The sequence below is a fragment of the Pseudopodoces humilis genome, chromosome 8 (assembly GCF_049639895.1).
Source record: "Pseudopodoces humilis isolate 2021_Gansu_Grassland_sample_001 chromosome 8, ASM4963989v1, whole genome shotgun sequence".
In the NCBI taxonomy this organism is placed as follows: domain Eukaryota; kingdom Metazoa; phylum Chordata; class Aves; order Passeriformes; family Paridae; genus Pseudopodoces; species Pseudopodoces humilis.
Window position 1 is genome coordinate 34,784,036 of NC_142207.1, and position 17,605 is coordinate 34,801,640.

At 39.1% G+C, this 17,605-nt stretch overlaps 1 protein-coding gene across 1 annotated transcript in view; it reads left to right on the forward strand.

Annotated features, from left to right (window-relative positions):
• Positions 1–17,605, forward strand: part of SPAG16 (sperm associated antigen 16) — a 360,532-nt gene that overhangs the window by 177,366 nt on the left and 165,561 nt on the right. The window contains exon 12 of the mRNA XM_014257754.2: positions 12,099–12,284. Within this exon, the coding sequence (XP_014113229.2) occupies positions 12,099–12,284 (186 nt within the window). The remainder of the gene's footprint in view (positions 1–12,098; positions 12,285–17,605) is intronic.

The window sequence follows — 17,605 nt, forward strand, 5'->3', positions numbered from 1 at the left end:
CATTAGATTTCCTTTGGGATTCTCAATCTCATTATTTTTATCAATAAAAAGCCTCTGCTGGACAAAGGAATAAATCACATATAAATGAAATATGAGAGATTACATGAGAAGCTCAGCTTCTGCTTAGTCTAATCCAATATCTTTGACCAAACGTCTCAATGTCAAAGGCTTTATAAGTATTCTACAGGATCAGTCTGGCAAAGAGAAATCAATAACCAGGTAATGGATTTGATTAAAATTTTTCCCTTTCCATCCACTCCCACAAGCCAAATGTTTCTACCCATACTAATCTCTTCTGGCATATGGAACTGTTGGTTATTCTCCGTGGGGTTTTTGAGATGTAAATATATACATAAAGTGTGTTTTCAATTCAAAGAGCTCTGTTAACTATTGGTGAGTATCTATTTCAAGAAAAAACAGTGTTTTTATCTCATTTTTTTTAGAGAGCTCAGTTCTGCAATGCACTTCTGGAAAATATAGACTGATAACCACTCTTACTTTGCTACAGATTTAGATCCTGATTTATTGTTCCTGAGTTGGCTTTTTTCTGCTATTCCTTCCATGCTGAGGAGAATTTCCTCACACAGGCCGGGGTTCCCAGCAGATGTCCAAACTTCTGGAGATTTTCTGTGTTGCCAAATCCTCAGTTGTGTGCTTTACCCCAGTGCTTCTCATCTTCTGTCTCTGAGGTGGTTGTAGTGGCAGCCCACGTGCCATCTGGAACGTTTGCCTTCAAAAACATTCATAGTTAGGCCATTAATGTTCTCCAAGGATGTTACCTCTGCTTTAAAGAAGTTGTTTTCCCTGTCAATAGAAAGACCAAAGAATGTTCCTATTGCATGGAACCTGAAGAGTCTATCATTATATTGATTTTAGAAAGCAAACAGTGTGCAATTCCACAGTGTCGTTACTGAATAGGCTTCACTTCTCACCCAGAATGACCAGGCTTGAATGAAAAACTGCCTTTGGCTTGTATTTCCTTCTTGGTGTAAATACTGACCACTCTGAGTCAGTGATTCACTAATAATATCTCCATTACAATAATTCAGTGAGCAGCAGATGAGGGAAGTGCTGAGAACAGCTGGAGACAGGAGAGGGAGGAAACACTTGGCAGAAGCAGCACTCCTCCTGTTGAGCAATTCAGATGTATATTTAAAATAACTACAGGAAGAAAAGCCATTGTCATAAATGCTGCCCTTTGAACTTCAACACCGGTGATTGAAAACCTGTTGATAAACTAATGCCATTTCTACTGATTAATTTGAAGCCTCTCCATCACAGATGCAAAACATCTCTTTAAAGGCTCTTAAAAAAGACCTCAGTCTTCATACCCACAATGTGTGATATTGGATACATTAGAAATACTAATGGGGATAAAAAGTTATCTAGTTAGTTAGTTAGTCTTAGTGTAGTATTATTTAATTTCTTATTTAATTAACTTGTCTTCATAATATTTCATTTAAATGTGATGCTTGCCCATAAGTTAAATAGTTTTCAAGTGTTCTGAATGCTTAGCTTACACAGAAGTGACATTATTTTTCTTAAGTGATGATCTTGTGTGCTACATTCTCCCATTTTCTGAATTTCAGACCTGAAAACAGACATATTTCATTTGGGGGACTTTAAACCAATCTGATAGTAGGTTGAAAAGACACTGTGATTATCAGTTTCACAAAATGTGAAAAAGGTATCAAATTTAATCTTTCTTTTCTCACAAAACCTTATTTAGTTATTAAGAATCACCATTTTGATGTAATTGTTTTGACTTAGAAATTACAAGGAAACTTTCTGATCAGCTGTGTGGGTAATTTGGTTTGGTGTTTATTTGAAAGAAAGAAAGTCATTTCTATATGATAACCACTTTGATAGAAAAGGGTAAAGGAATAAGCAGCTGAAGTGTCTTTATAGAGTATCAATAAAATGGGATATTTCTAAACCTATTAGTTCAGCTTCAGTGCAGCCATGAGTGTGTTCTGTGAAAGTTTTGCAGAAATTTGCCTGCTCTACAAGGAGCTCTTGGTTTCTTTTTCTGCACAACTGCCTGATTTTCAGTTCCCGAAGCTCTTGCTGCCTGGGAGTCACCAGAAGCGGTTCAGTTATGCTGATCATTTATTTAGGCTGTGAGAAAAAACTGTTGTTCTCTTTGGTGCGTTCAGATTTTGAGTAGTTTAGATTTTCTTCTGGCTTCCATCAGCATTTTGTGCTGGGGAGCTGGAGTTGCAGAGGGAGCTGCCATCTCTCCAGGGCTGGAGAGTCTCAGTTCACTGCTCTGATCCTGGACGTGTTGCTCTCACTCTGTTCAGAGTCGTTATACAAGTCAAAACATCTCTCTTAATAGAATCTCTTGTGTTATGTTTTCTCTGAGTGCAATTATAATCTTGATGCCTTTAACATCCTCGGTTCATTATTGCTTTCCTCTGTGCAATAAAGGCAATTGTATTTTCCCTCAGGTCTGCTGCAAGGGTTCTAGTGGAGTGGCTAAGGAGAGATCTGTGTTTGTTATATTGTTAAAATGAGCCTTTCCTAAAGTGCAGCTGTTAAAATAACAAACATTAGTGTTAGAGTTGACTAGAGAATGGCAATTCAATTGAGGCAATATCTGAGACACTTGAATTGGAAATAACCCCCAAATATTTAGAGTGTTTACAAGATTTTGTCTGGAGCACAAACTCCAGATATGAATTGCACAGTCATTTATTGTGTTTCTGTGTTTCCCCTCAAGCTTTGTGGCTACAGTAATTTGGGGAATTCCAGGTACAAAACAGTTGAATTAGCACAGGTAGCAGGAGAAGTTGCCCAGCTGGGGATGAGCATCAGGACTTGTTTGACTGCTGAGGGATGTGGAACCAAGTTCTTATTTTGTGGTGGTTACTGCCTTTGTTTCTGAGTAGTGTGTATATAAAAGAAATGGGGAACAGAGGGAGAAGGCCACAGTGTTTGTGTCCCTGGTTTAGATTTCCTGTGAGGGTTTGAAGGGTTTTCTGGTGTCCCCTCTCTTGAGCAGTCAGTGTTTAGGCTGCATGGCCTCGTGGATGAAAGTTCAGGTTTCATGCAAAGCCTTTCAGAGAAAGGGTGGAAATTTATATTCATTTTTCTATTTTGCTTTCTCTTGTATCAGCTCAGGATTCTGCTCATGTTCAGCATTTCCATTCCTCCTCCACACTTGGAGTTAGATTGTTATTGATCACTGTCTCCATTAACTCACTCCCTGTCCTCAAGCTGTGTCCCTGTATCCCCAGGGCACGGCTCAGAGAGATCATCACCTGCCCCAAGCACAAACACTGAGCTCAGGCACTGTCCTGTGTGTTTTCTTGGCCTTCACTGTCAGGACCATTACAGAATGAGTTAAATATCCTTCCAGGGGCCTGGGATATCAAATCTCAGTGCAGAACTTTCCACAGGCTGCGAAACCTCTGTGCACTCACTGAACTCTCTCTGCCTATGAATATGCAGCTTAAAAATGATGCTTTGTACAAACATGCAAATGGGATTAATGACTGTGGTTCATTACTGGCTATTGATTGTGATTAGACATCACTGGACCACTCTTGGGGGATGATAATGGATTTAAAATGACTGAGCCACAACTTTGCATTTCAGAGGCACCGAGACACAGGATTATCACTGTTAATATAGGTCATAAATCTGTTCTGTACATGGAATTCATGTATCTGAACTCCTTCCAAACTACATTTTCCCCTACTTCAACAGCCCTTCATTACAATTTGAGGGTTTGGAGTCATTCCAGTGGATGAAAAATGAGCAAGCTGGATGGGATGGGTGTTGAGATGAAGTATCGCACTGTAATGGCACACTGTTTAATGTATGTCATGGATATTGATTGGTACTATACATGATTTTATATGGGCTAAATACAGTATTTTAAAAATTTAACAATTTACAGGAAGACTTGAACTTACACCGGATTGTTTGAGAGAAAGTGTTGGAATGGTACAGAACAGATCTCATTTCTGGAAAATGCGGGTTTTTTGCAATGTTTACTCATTATATTTGATTTCAGGAAAAATAGCTATTTCTCCTGAAGTTGATGGAGGAAAAATTACTTGGCAGTAGGCTACAGGAAGGTGGCACAACTGGACCCAGGAGCACTTTTTGCCTTTAGCATAAGAAACCTTCACAGTTGTTGGAGATATCACTGGCCAGGCTCCCATTAGCTCCCTGCTTCCAGCTGGAGGCCAGGATTCTCCTACCCCTTGCAAAATAGGTGTCTGATTTTGCTGTAGGGTGCTAGACATGTATTGGCAGGAAGCTTTTAGAAAAGGCATCTTTTTTTTAATGCAAAATAATTGTAAAAAGGGAATTCATTGCTGTCTAATTTTTGCCTAGAGCCCTACATTGTGTAGTGCCTGCTGTCTTGCTGACAAATATTTTGCTACATCTAGTCTCCAAGTATTGTAACTGGTTTATCTTTTGTCTTTTTATTTTTATTCCTTACCTGGTGTGCTTCCCAAGCCTCCTAAAAGCCAATTTTACATGTACTAAAAGCTGCCTTCTGCCAGGCACCTAAATTATTTTAGATTCTCATTTAACCATCTTAATTACATGATACTGGGTGGCAGCTAAGTAATTTTTTATACATCAAAGAGTTTAACGTGCAGTGAATGGGATCACACTCAATAGTTTTTGAGGTGTGGGGCAGGCCTGAGTGGGGTCTGTGTGCTTTGTGACTGCATTGGAGCAATCTGGAAAATAACAACTTATTGTAACAAAAAGTCATGCTAACAAAATGACTGAAAATCATTATAATGATCCTGAATGTGGAACTGTAGTCTGTGTTTAGAGTGGGACAACACTTTGGCAAAAAAGGGGTACTTGGGCACAGGAAGATGTGCAGGTAAAAGCAGTGGGAAAGGCCTCAGGTGAAACAGGATTTCCCTGTGTGGTCAGACACGGCAGCTTCTGGTACCAGTACTCAGAAAGGCAAGATGGTTTAAAGTATGGAGGACTTGCTAAGTTGAAACTTGTTAATAAATGGCTTGAATTTGTTACCTCTGAGTTCATACACACCGTACCAGGACTCTTCCTGGTAGTTAGGAGCACGTTGTATTTAAATATTTGCAGATGGGAAACTGTCACTCTTGAAGTGGGAAGTAGCCTCAAGGAAGTTTTCATGGAGAAGCTGAACTTCATTAAAACATAAGTTTGGTACTTTTGTGATGCCTAATCCTGGTGTCTCTCCATCCAGAAGCAGTTTGGTGGCAAAACCTTGCTTTCCTGTTTGCCCTTGCTGTCACATCCCGCTGTCAGGAAGGCAGCACGAGGGGAAACACTTCTGGAATAGGTCAATGTATGAGCAGGAAATATCACAGAAATATCTCCAAATCAGGTAATGTAGAATGAAAAACTGCCTCAAGTTTTGCACTTGGCATAGTACACATTGACAGGATTTGAGGATTTCCAGCCAATAGCCTTATGGCAAAGGATTTTGCAGGATAGTTGTGTTTTTCTTCCCTGACAAAAAGCAATGTGCCCATCCACCATCTGCTGGTTACCACCATGCTTCCTGCCTTTGGAACCATTTCCTTGGCTTGTAGAATGTCAGTTTATAATTAGGTTTGTATTTTTGAAATTTATTTTTTTTTCTCCTCACCTTTGATGACAAATGAGAAAATAAAAGGTATTTTTGTATTTTTTTGTGTTTCTGATGCTGAGTATTCTGGCATTCACCTTCTGAAAAAATGATATTTCATGTCTGTTAATAAAATGAGTAAAATTTGGCTTAAGATTATTCTGAAGAATGAAACATATTATAATTACTCCATAAAATGTGTCTTAGACACATAGACCACCAGGATAATTAAAGCAACACCCAAAATGAACCATAGATCCAAAAAACACCTAGGGGTTCTTAATAAGAAGTTTCACTGTAAATAATTTATGAGTCTCAGAACTCCAGCAATAAAAACATGAACTATATCTCAAGTCTGTTTCAAGGTTACAAAATCTTAGAAACAAAATCTTTGCTGTTGAGTGTTTTGTTCAAACACAGACTAAGAACATAAGGATGGCTCCCCATGTCAGATTTTTTTGGACCATCATCCTGTTCCCAGCAGTGGGCACCAGGGGATGCCTCAGAATAGCAAAGGTATTTGTGAGGTTTGGTCTGAACTCTGCTTCTTATTTCAAAATCTCTTGAGCCAGATGCTGTTTCCATGTAATTCTTGGTGTATTCCTCTTCCAAATCTTTGTCCCATCTTCCTTTGGACCTGCAGAGAGTTGGATCCACATCATCCTTCAATAGAGGAGCTGTGCAAGCATCCTGCCTGGTGAAGCAGAAAATCACCCATTGTCTTTTCAATCATTTTAATGGGAACTTTCTAAATAGTAAATTGACTCCAACATTTTTCAGATTCATCCCAATTTTCACCTTCTCTGGTGAGAGGAAAATGAGGGCAGTGACCAAGCAGGAGAATAAAGAAGAGTTGCAGTGACTGCAGAGCTGAACTGATGTTCGGCATTTCCATCCCTTACATTGTTTCCAGCACAGAGTGGAAAATGGAGTGTTTAAATACATCTCTCATAACCAAAGGTGGGACTCCATTAGTGGATGTCTTCTTTCCTAAGTGGAGTTGTCTGGATATCTGGTTTTAACCTTGTTTCCAAGTAAATTACATTTACAAGGACGTATTTCCCCCAGTCCCCTTGCACATGTTCCTTGTGCTCTCTTCCACTCTCTGTGGTAACTTTTAACTCACAGGGTAATTCTGGCAAAAATTGGAAGATAAAGTCTAAAGGATCAATCAATTCTTGATATATTTATTTCATCAACAGCTAAGATGATGAAGGAAGAAGGCAAAAGATGCTTCCATAGGCATTCAGTGTTCATTAGTTCTGTTCCTCATGGAATAACTTTTTTTTCCTAGGCATTTTCTTTCTTTGTCTTTCCTCTTTGACCTAGCAGAAAATGTCACCAAAATTCAAGTAAACTTCAGCAGTATTTGCAGTTCTTCCCTTGTACTTTACTGTGCCTACTGTCAACCTGTGCTGATACTGCAAATAACATAGAGGCTTTTAGAATTTTGCTTTAGAATAATTGCATGAACAGAGGTAAATAAAAGAGACATCAGTTTTCCAATTAACTGATTGGAATATTGATTTTAAAGTGTTTTTCAGCTGTCATGGTAAAAGACCCTTACACCTGTAATGTTTTGGACTCTGTGTTTAGAATTTGCTGTTGTGTTGCTGATGCTTGTATTGTTTAAGCTCCAGTCAGATGCTGCCTCTTGCTGCAGCTTTTTTTAGGACAAAAAATTTGAACACAAGTTGTGTTTGGCTTAGTTTTGCTTTGAGATCTGTCCTTGGCCACGGGGTCTTCAGAGGGAACCTGAGCAATCCCCTGGAGCAGCCAGAGGTTCAGATCTAGGTCCATTGTCCAGAACTATTTGAAGCAGGAGCAGTATTTGAACTTTCTCAGCTGGCATTAGGAGTGACACAGGGTGTGTTTAGAATGTGGGGGAGGAAAGATTTAAGGCTTGAGAAGTTAATGTTCCATCCCTTTTTTGTGGAAGGTGGAATTAATATTTCCAAAGTTTTTTCCACTCTAATTGTTTCTGGAGGAGCAGGTTTACAGGATCAGTCAGGAATTCCAGAAATCAGCTGAAAGGTGGAACTTTATGTGAATTTCATGTGTTTAAAAATGGTCTATCCATCGAGGCAAGACAGGGGTTATGGGTGCTATGGGCTCTCCATTGCCTAGAGTTTTGGAAAGATTCTTCTATACAAATACTTTAATCACTACAGGCATGTTTCATCCATCTAGTCCTTTGGTCTGCTAGAAGGTATAAACAGAAAATCCCCAAAAACAATGCACACAAGACCATACAAACCCAACTCTCTGGGATCCACAGAGCACCATGCCCAAAGGTGCTGCTTCTTTACAAAAACACCACATTTCTAAAAGTTGGCAAAGTTATTTGCATATATGTGAATGCATTTGAAGTGACAGAACAAGACAGGATTTACCTTTTTCTTCTTGCCTAGTTCTTTGATGTATTTGTTAAAAAACAAAGTGGTTTATTCTCCTCTGAGTTAGATATATGCACACTACACAGATTTTTTTTTTTGAGTTTTCCCTGTTAGTGATCAGTCTTATATTCAAATGGAGTTTATGTATACAGTTGTTGAGAATTATGGCTGAGGTTCTAATGTCATATTTTCATATGTTTTTTATATCAAAATCAGCATGCCTTTTTTTAAAAAAATCGATCATATGATAGAGAACTGTGTGATGGTTAAACTGATAGACTAAATCATAAAATCAGCTGTTTTTTTTCTGATACATTTCTTTCTTCCCCCCCACATGGTCTTATAAAGAAAAATAGCACGGCGAAAAAAGTTTGCAGCTCTGGGTAACAAAACATTACCTCAGAACTTGGAGCTTTTCTTTTTATCTCCTAGGACTGAAAAATGCTGTAAATCAGAGAAAGTGTGTCAGTATTGATCAGCTATTAAGGAGATAGGGCTTTTTCCTAATAGCAGCATTTTGATTTAGGTGTCTGACTTGGCTTGACACGGCCCTTCCCTGTTCATTATGTGTGTGTCTGGTCTGAATGCTGGTGTGTGCTGAGCTTTCCTGACCACAGAGTGCAGCCCCTGTGCTGGAGCAGCCCTGACAGCACATCATCCCCACCAGCACCATTTGTGCATCTCAGAAATGCTGCCATTCACTTCCTACATGGATAATCACACATCCCAGTTCTTTAATGACCTGATGCTTTTTTTTTTTTTTTTTTTCCCACAGGGAATATTGGGGAACTTGTGCTGCAGGGGACTGGGGCACTGGGTCCCTCTTTTCCTGAGTATTTTTGTCCTTGCTTCCACTCTTATCTGTCCCTTAAAACTGCTTCCCACTGCACTTCTGTTTCCAATCTCCACTATTTTTTCTCCTTTGATCAGTAAGGAGTGCTAAACCTCACTTGTAACTCCTTCCCCTGCTGCAGATTGCCAAATTGAATCCATTTGAACTACCTTCCTGCTCACATCTGTTTTCTGAAAGATTTTCATCACTGCCTGCATGGTGTATTCTTGAAATTCAGCCCAAGAAACCAGTTCTTGGTGTAGCATTTTGCAGATTATATATTAAAAAATGCATAAGCCATAAATCTCTCTTTGTGATTCACAACAGTGGCAGTGCATGTTTCCCTCTGAATCAATTGCAGATTTCATCAGTCCCACTCTATACCTGACTCTGAATTTGTTTTAAGCTCTTATTTTATAAGTGTATAAGGGCTATGATAATTTGTCATTTCTCTAATTTTATCTATCTCCAGAACCGAGATCTGGCTTATTAAAACTGAAAGTGTTTCGTTAACAAAAGCACATTTATTCCTGACAGCTCAACAAAATTAGGGTCTCCTCCAAACCCCTACTCAGACTTCAAGCCTTTACGCTCTGGTACAAAGTGACAAAAGCTTCAGGACTATTCCTGTGCAACCTTATAAAAAAATGTTGAGAGATTAATCTCTCAGAGCTTTGTCTTAGGCATGGGGGTGTAACTGCCTTAATGAATATTATAATGATATTTTCACCAGAAAAAAAATAGCAACCTAAATCCCAAGTGTTAAAAATAGTCAAAATCTTGGGTAGGTGATCTTTCATAGTGGCAAGTTCCCCCTCAAGATCTATCAGGTAAATGATGCACATATTTCAAGCTGTCGTAGTAGCTACTCTTACCAAGCAATTTGGTGGAAAAGGAGGAAAGGGAGAATATAACATAAAAGGGTTGACACCACAGGTCCCAGACCTTTATTTTTATTTTTTTTTAAATAAAATGCAGCAGTGAATTAAATATCTCTGAGTGTATTCTTACTCAGAGTTTTACAATAGTGCTTAGGATCAACCCTTGAGCTGTTTTCAGTTCCCACAATTTTATATCCAGAGAGTTGGAAGAAGGATTTCTACTGCCTGAGATAGGACCTTTGCTATTATTCAAATAAAAGAGTTTATTCAGTCCTAAGGGCAAGGTCATCTTATTGATGTTGCTCAGAAAATGGCAGAAATTGGTCTGAAAACCTACAGTTTAACTATTTTTGACCTGTATTTTTGTGTATTATCCCCAAACATTTTTCCTGGTTTCTTGTCTCTCTTTAGTATGAAAACAATCAAAGCAAATTTTTGCTTAGAAAATGAAAACCTCCATTATTCCTAGGAGGGATGCATTAAATTTTTTCAATATTTTATAAGATTTTGGGATGAAGGCATTCTAGATGGATTGATCTAATTTTCACATCTTGATAGGAATGATATTAAAGAGCCAAATTAGAGGATACATAGATATATTTATGGCAGTGAAGCCGTGGGAGCTGTGAGCATGGCTTTGGAAATTAATCCTAAGAAATCCCTTGGGAATTCTCTGATGGGTTTATTGAGCACTTGATCAAGGGAAGTTCATGAATTTCCAATACTTGGATTTTCAGCAAATTCTTCTTGAGGTCGTTTCAGAAAAACTCTCAAGGAAGCAGAACTGTCCTGAATAAAAAGGAAATTTATTTCACGAGTTTAAAAACCTGGTGAAAGGATAGGAATCAAATGCCACTTTCAGAATGGAGAAATTAATTTCTTAGTCCCACAGGGATCAGTGCTGGGACCTAAGTTTTTAATATGATCTTGGAAGCTGGGGAAGAGAGTGAGGTGGATGAGTTTGCTGTAATCAGGGCAGCGAAAAGGAGCACGTGAAGAATTGCAGGAAAAGATTCCTGTCTCAACAGTTGCCTTGATGGTGAAGCAGCAGCTGAAAATCAGTGCAGCTGAACACAAATGCACATAGGAGGAGATGGACCTAAGATAGGAATAGGTAATAGGTGAGAATGTGTCTAATTATCAGTACCCAGGAGGGAGATCTCAGAGCCACCGTGGTCAGTTTGCTGGAAATTTCAGTACAGCAGTGCCCAAAATGGTAATTCAATTGTATGTACAGAGAATAAACCAGGAAACAGTGCCCTTGGGTACATTCCTTGGGTTCCTGTTCCTTCCCTTTCAGCTGAAAGGTGCTGAGAGAGATGGGAAATGTGCTCCAAGGGCTGGAATCGCATCTGCACAAGGAATGATTTCATTGCGGCAGGGGAACAGGACAGGGCCCTGTCCCACCACGGCTGGTGCACACTTAGACACGGTGAAAATGCACTCAGTGTTTGCTTTTAATCACAGCAGTAGAATTAGAAGCATGAAACAAAATGAAGAAAGGTATTTAAGACCCCAGAAGTGCTTTTCACACAAGGCGTAATTAAATTTTGGAATTCATTGACATAAGAGATTGTGGGTGCCAAAGGTTTGCATACGTTCAAAAATCAATTACTCATAGGGAAAAGAAAAAAAAATATGGATTTTTCTTAAGCACAAAGAAAATCCTGAGCCACAGGGTAGGTCTGGGAGGGTTTAATAAGAGAATCACTGCACATACTTTTTCTTATTATTTTATTAAGAATCTCCTAGTAGTTATATAAAATGTTACAGATGGACTCTTAGTCTGAAGCCATATGTCCATGCTTAAAGGATACAGAATTATACCAGTTTATATTGAGATTTGGCCAAAAAAATCTGAGATGAACTCTGTATTTTTCATTTATGTAACGGATCAATGACCCCAAGAGATGGTGAATGTGTTGAAGTGCTTATACAGGGTTAGAAAAAACAAAATTAGGATGCATTTAAAAATAAATATATGTTGAAAATGGTATGAATTTGGAAAATAACAAAATATTCTTCCCTGAATCTATCTTGCTGTATTTTGAAAGCAGTCCTCTGGGCTTACGTGTTTTTACTGATGAACTCATAAATAAACTACAAAAAGTAGGAATTTATTTGAAAGCCATATTTACTTTCCTGTGGGGGATAGCTACTTCCTATCTCCCTGTCTTTTGACAGTGTAATAATTCCTGGCCACGTAATGTGTAACATGTCAGGAAACCGTGCACAGTAAAAACATGAACGTTTCCAAAGATCATTTTTGTTTATACGGATTTTAAGGTAAAATCAACAATTCAACAACTTAACCCATCTTTCTAAACAGAGTTAAATTATTTTGCTTGGACATTTCTCACCCCTCTCCTGTCTCAGAGCTGTTTTTGTCCCCCGAGCAGTGGCACCCAGCTGGTGACATCGAGCGGTGACACCACGGTGCGGATCTGGGACCTGTCGAGGCGCGGCTGCATCCTGACCCTGCGGGGCCATTCCCGCGCCGTGCGCGCCTGCTCCTGGCACTCCTGCGGGGACTTCGTGGCCTCTGCCTCCATGGATGGCACCAGCAAGGTCTGGGATGTTAACAGGTACCTTCATTAATTGATACCTTCGTTAATAACCAGGGATGTGCTTTAGCTCCCCATCGATTGGCGGAGTTCACCCGGAGAACAGAGGGAAATCAGAGGCAGCGCTGGAAAAAATCAGCCTCTGATGGGATTTACTAGATACAGGCAGCTAGGAAGGACTTAAATTAACACAGTGCCAGAAAGAAAGTATTTGCTTTTGCTTGGCATCCGTTATTCCTCATTGCTGGTTTTGTTTCTTTAAGGTAAGAGCTTTGTGGAATCTCAGTATGTAATTTGAATAAGTAACTGAATAAAACTTGCAGTAAGTTTTCTATGTTAGTGTTTCAAGCTCATAAGTACACAACACACTTTAAGGTTAGCCAAGTGGAAATTTATTTTAGTCATTATCTATGTTTCAGCAAGGTGACTCTTGATTAATAAATCAACATATACCTTCTTTATTATCCAGGCAAATGCATTTTTATGAAGGTGCTTTCAGAATATCAGTGCATTTGTGCTTACCAATTAATTATTATTTCCTTAACTCTCTCCAGGTGTCTTCAGTTTTGATTACCTTACACCTTAAAGAAATGGGATGGATTTATCTCTTTCCAAACTATTTCTCTATAAGTAGACACTTGAATTACTGTACTAGCTCTGATTTTTAACAGCTGAATGTCATCAGGCCAGAGAGAAGTTTCCAGTCCTATAGGCCTTTCCCTTGGTTCTTTATTATCCAGTCCTAATGGATTTTTTCCATTTCTTATCCTTCTTTTTCTTCCTTTGCATTTGAATGAGATGAAATACCCCTTCATGATTGTTGGCCACTGCAGGGGAAGAAGCTTCACTGAAAGAGCAAGGGAAATTTTCTTCTTCTGCTCCTTTTTCCTAAAATCCCTCCCAGTCTACTGCAGTTGCAGTGAGCTCTTATTGGAGACTTTTCAAACTGTTGCAATTCATCCAGATTCCATTGAGAGTTAATTAAAACTCTGTCAGTATCGAATTTCCAGTCTTGCTTTCAAACCATGAATTGAGGAAGCATTTAATGATACTAAAAATATTGTTTTCAAAATGGGATAACTAACCTATCCTTTCAGGAATTATTCCAAATTATTTTGGGGGGAAAAAAAAATAAAATCTAGTTAATGCTTGGCAAAGTTCAAGCCAGCTGAGAGGTGGCTTTTATAACAGAAATGGTCAGCCTGTCCTGAGAACAGATGATGCTTCTTCCACCATTAGTATCAGCAATAAGCATTAGTGGTTAGTGTTTTCCTTAGAAATGGAAAAGGCAAAAATCGAATGTATTGTTACCTCTTTTCCTAACCTGTTGTATATTTCTAATGCCTTGATCATCTTTTATGGTATATTCATGACCTTTAAGAATTAATACTAACAATAGCTTTAATTTTATGTCAGAATGGGTTTGAATTTGCATAGACAAAGGTTTTGTTTAGACAGTTGAAAATGCTTTCCCTACTGGGGAAGCTTTTGTAGTGAGGGGAATCAAAGCAAACCTTCATCACCAACCCATGGTGCCTCCCACTCCCACTCATCAGCAGTTTCCATTTCTGCCTCCAGTCTGAGCTGTGCTGTGCCTGTGAAAATAAGAGAGTAACATCATCCCAGCCATGATGTGAAAGGCTGACTATCCATGCAGAACCATTGGAACACCAAAAATTATGCAAAATCTCGGTGCCTACAGGCAGCAGGAAGTGGTATAAAAATGTGACATATTTAGATTAAAATAGGGTGTATTCAGAGTATGGGAGGAAAAAAAAAGCCCCTGTGGGAGTCCTGACTGCTGGGTTTTTGGTGTGTTCCCAGTTAAAGCCAAGTGCTGGCTGCTGCTGCATTGCCTCAGTGCAAAACCAGGTGAGTTCTGCTGTGGTTGGTTCAGGTGAGTTTGTGGAGCTGTGTGTGGTGTAGGCACTTAGAATGAGATGAGTGCTGTGCAGAAATGACACCCTTTTGGAGAGATTCTCTACCAGAGGTTGGATACAAGATGTGGCTGTTTCAAGTTTAAGCCATCCTGGTTCTGCAGAGCACTCAGCTGCAGTTGGGTTGGTTCACTGAAGTGAAAAATGAGCCTGTGCAGGATGTACAGCAAGGTTTGGAAAACAGGGAAGGCTATGGACAGATTAATGAGCTGGTGTTTTCCACTGGATTGTTAAATTGCTGCTGTTATATTTGGAGCTGCTCTGCTAAAGAGCCTGCAGGGAGTTTGGGCTCAGCAGTGCTGGTTCCTGAGCTTACCTGGCCGAGAGTGCAGCGCTGAAATCCCAGCTGTTCCCAGGGTGTCCCCTGGAAATGTGCCACCAGCTGGGCTGGAGAACACCACAGGATTGTGTGCCCTCCCTCAGCCTCCCCCCACAAGCTGGGGCTGTGTGACAGCAAGGACACAGAGCAGGCTTTCCGTGCTTGGAAAGAGATTTTTCTCCCCATCCCCAGGGAACAGGTGCTCATCCAGGTGCCATGGTCAGTGTTCTCCCTCTCCAGGTGCCAAGCTCTGAGCAGGGGACAGAGCCCAAGGGAACATTCTTGTGGGAGGATAATAATCAGTGATCACAGTTCATCTAGTGGTTTTATTCTTTCCACTAACAAGGAATTAAGATTTTGTAAATGAGAGCTGTCTTTCTTCCTTAATATTATGTATTTGGATGGATGCCTGCTTTCAAATTGAATGGGCCTGGAAAGCAGCAGATTGCAGGGGAAGAAAAAGCAGGAAGGATATCAGAGTTATCACTGCCACCTCTCTGAAAGAGGTATATTTTAAATAAATTATATGAATTAAAGTACATCCATTCCTATCCATTCCCATAGTGGGTGGCAATTGTATTTTTATTTCCATTTTTATGCATTAGGACCATACTTTTCTATAAATGTTGCTTTTGGAAAATATACAGCATTCTCTGTAGTTGTAAACTTGGTGTTAAGAAACTGGGGAGGCTATTTGCTGTCTTTTAGCACCCAAATCCAAGGTGCAATTTGCACAATCATCAAAGTCCTTATTGGAGTCCAAAGAATACAAGATGTAACATCTCTTGAATAGGAAAAGGTTGCCAGAAGTTTTAATAAATTACATAATTCTTTGCCAATGATATGAAAGTTCTGCCTACTAAATATTTGAATTTTATTTTCTTAGAACATGAAATTACTGCTGGGGTTTTTGTTTTATTTTTTATTATTCACAAATATTTTTCTTCTGTGTATACTGAAAGTTTCAGTCATATATCAAGTCACAAATACCATTCCTACAAGGAGGATAATGTGAGGTAGCTTTGTAGTAAATTATGTTCTTCAGGACAACTTATGTGCTTTCTATTTAAAAACAAGCTGAGTTTAAGAAATAAAAGAGAAAGCAAAGAAACAAAAATCCAAGCCTCTTCCTTTTTCCCTGGAAACACAGACACAAGCTGAGACAGAGCCATGATCTGAGTTACTGAAGGACTTGAGGGAGTCTGAGTTCTGCTGTTGGAACTTCCTGATGCTTTCTGCTGGGATAATTGGTTGCCTTTAAAGGAAATTAAAAAGAAAATGGTGTAACATTGGGATGGGGAGTGCCAGGGAAGAAAGGTGCCTGCTATGGCTAGAAAAATTTAAACCAAAACCAAACAGCAAAGCAGGGACATATCTGCTACCTTCAAAATTATCCCCACTTCTTAATGATTATGGAAATAGGAAGTTGGAGAAGAAAGGGAGAGGTTTATAATTTGTGGCCAGGATTTTATTCAGCAGCGTAGCACAGGTTGAAAATACACAGCCAGTTATGTTCTAGCAGCAGGCAGTTGCAGGGATGTTTTCTCAGACTGTAAATTCAGCACTGTCAAAGTCATTTTGGCAGGATTAATTTCAATTACCCAGTGGTAAATATCATCAGAGATTTACAGCCAGATCTCTGATATGCAAATCAAAGTGAGCATCATATATCTAGTGTAAACACAGGCAGTTGTTTAGCTTTGCAGACATATGCTCTACACCGAATGTTAAATGCAAACATTGTTATTTATGCTTTGAGCTTGAGAAATTGGTTGCAGCAGTCAGAACAGTCAGAATTGGTTTTCTCCAGTTGATCCATTCTGCACTCATTAGACCAGTTCTTTGTTTTTCTCTACTTCCTTTCATTAGTACAAAATACATGGAATTAGACCAGCAAGAAATGCAATTGTGCTGTCCTGCAGCAGAGCCCAGGGTGAGGAAGTGTTTGTGAATTGAAGCCATTTCTGGTTGCTGTAATCCATCACTCATTTGTTTTCTTTTTCCATTAACATGGCAATTTTTATCTACTCACTGAAATTTCCCCCATCATCAAATTTTATTTTAAAATTTTAAAACTCGTGTTTACCTCAGTCTTCAGTCATTTCTAATATCCGTTGGTGCGTTTGTTAAAATGCAAATTTTAGAAGTGACCGATCGTGATTATTGTTAATTCTCCTGAACAACCTCTAGGATAATGTTCTGTTACTGAGGTGTTAATATATTCTTTTACTTATTTCTAAATATACAAAAAAAAAAAAAAATTGTTGACATCTTTTGCTTCTCTGCAACAAGACCACTTTCACTTCTTTGCCCAAGTGTCAGATGTAGCTGACATTAATTACTGGTTTATATAAATAAATCCTTCTTTTCTCTGAAGCCCCTATTAAAATTGTCTTCTGTTGTGACCTCTCCACTTAGTACCTGCTGTTTATAGTTTCATTTCTTCTCCTAAGAAGCATTTAATTTTGCAAAATTTAGGGTAAATATTTAAAGAAATCAAGCAGGAATGGATTTTTTTTTTTACTTAGAAGCCCCTCATCAGCTTTCCTTGGAATGAAACCATGGAATGATACCATGCAACCATGGCAGTGCCTGTGTTTTATTAATCCCCACCTTGAGTGGGTACAGTAAAAGCCATGGTTAAGTTGATTTTAAACTGCTGTTAGACTTTGGGGTGTTTCATTTATTTTTCTCTAGTTTCACTAAAACAATGATTTAACATTTTGCCAAGCGGACTGGTTACACTCTTTGCTTTGTACCATCAGAGCCCAGGGTTTAGCCTGGCTTCACCTGCCATCCTTGAAATTCATATTTTCCTTTTCTTCTTTTTCCCTTAAGCGATGGATAACTTTGAAATGCAATATTTACTCGCAGATTTATAGGTTTGGTTTTTTTTTCACCACACCAAATTCTGTAAAAAAATCACTTCTGAAAGGTTTTCTAGTTTCAGAACGGAGCTGTATTTTCACAGTTTGAATCAGGGTGAGTGTGTGCAGCCAGTCCTTGTCCAGGTACCCCACTGGAGATGACACTTGTCTGGATGCTCTCTGGGACATGAGCCACACGAGCTCTTCTGGCCAGATCCC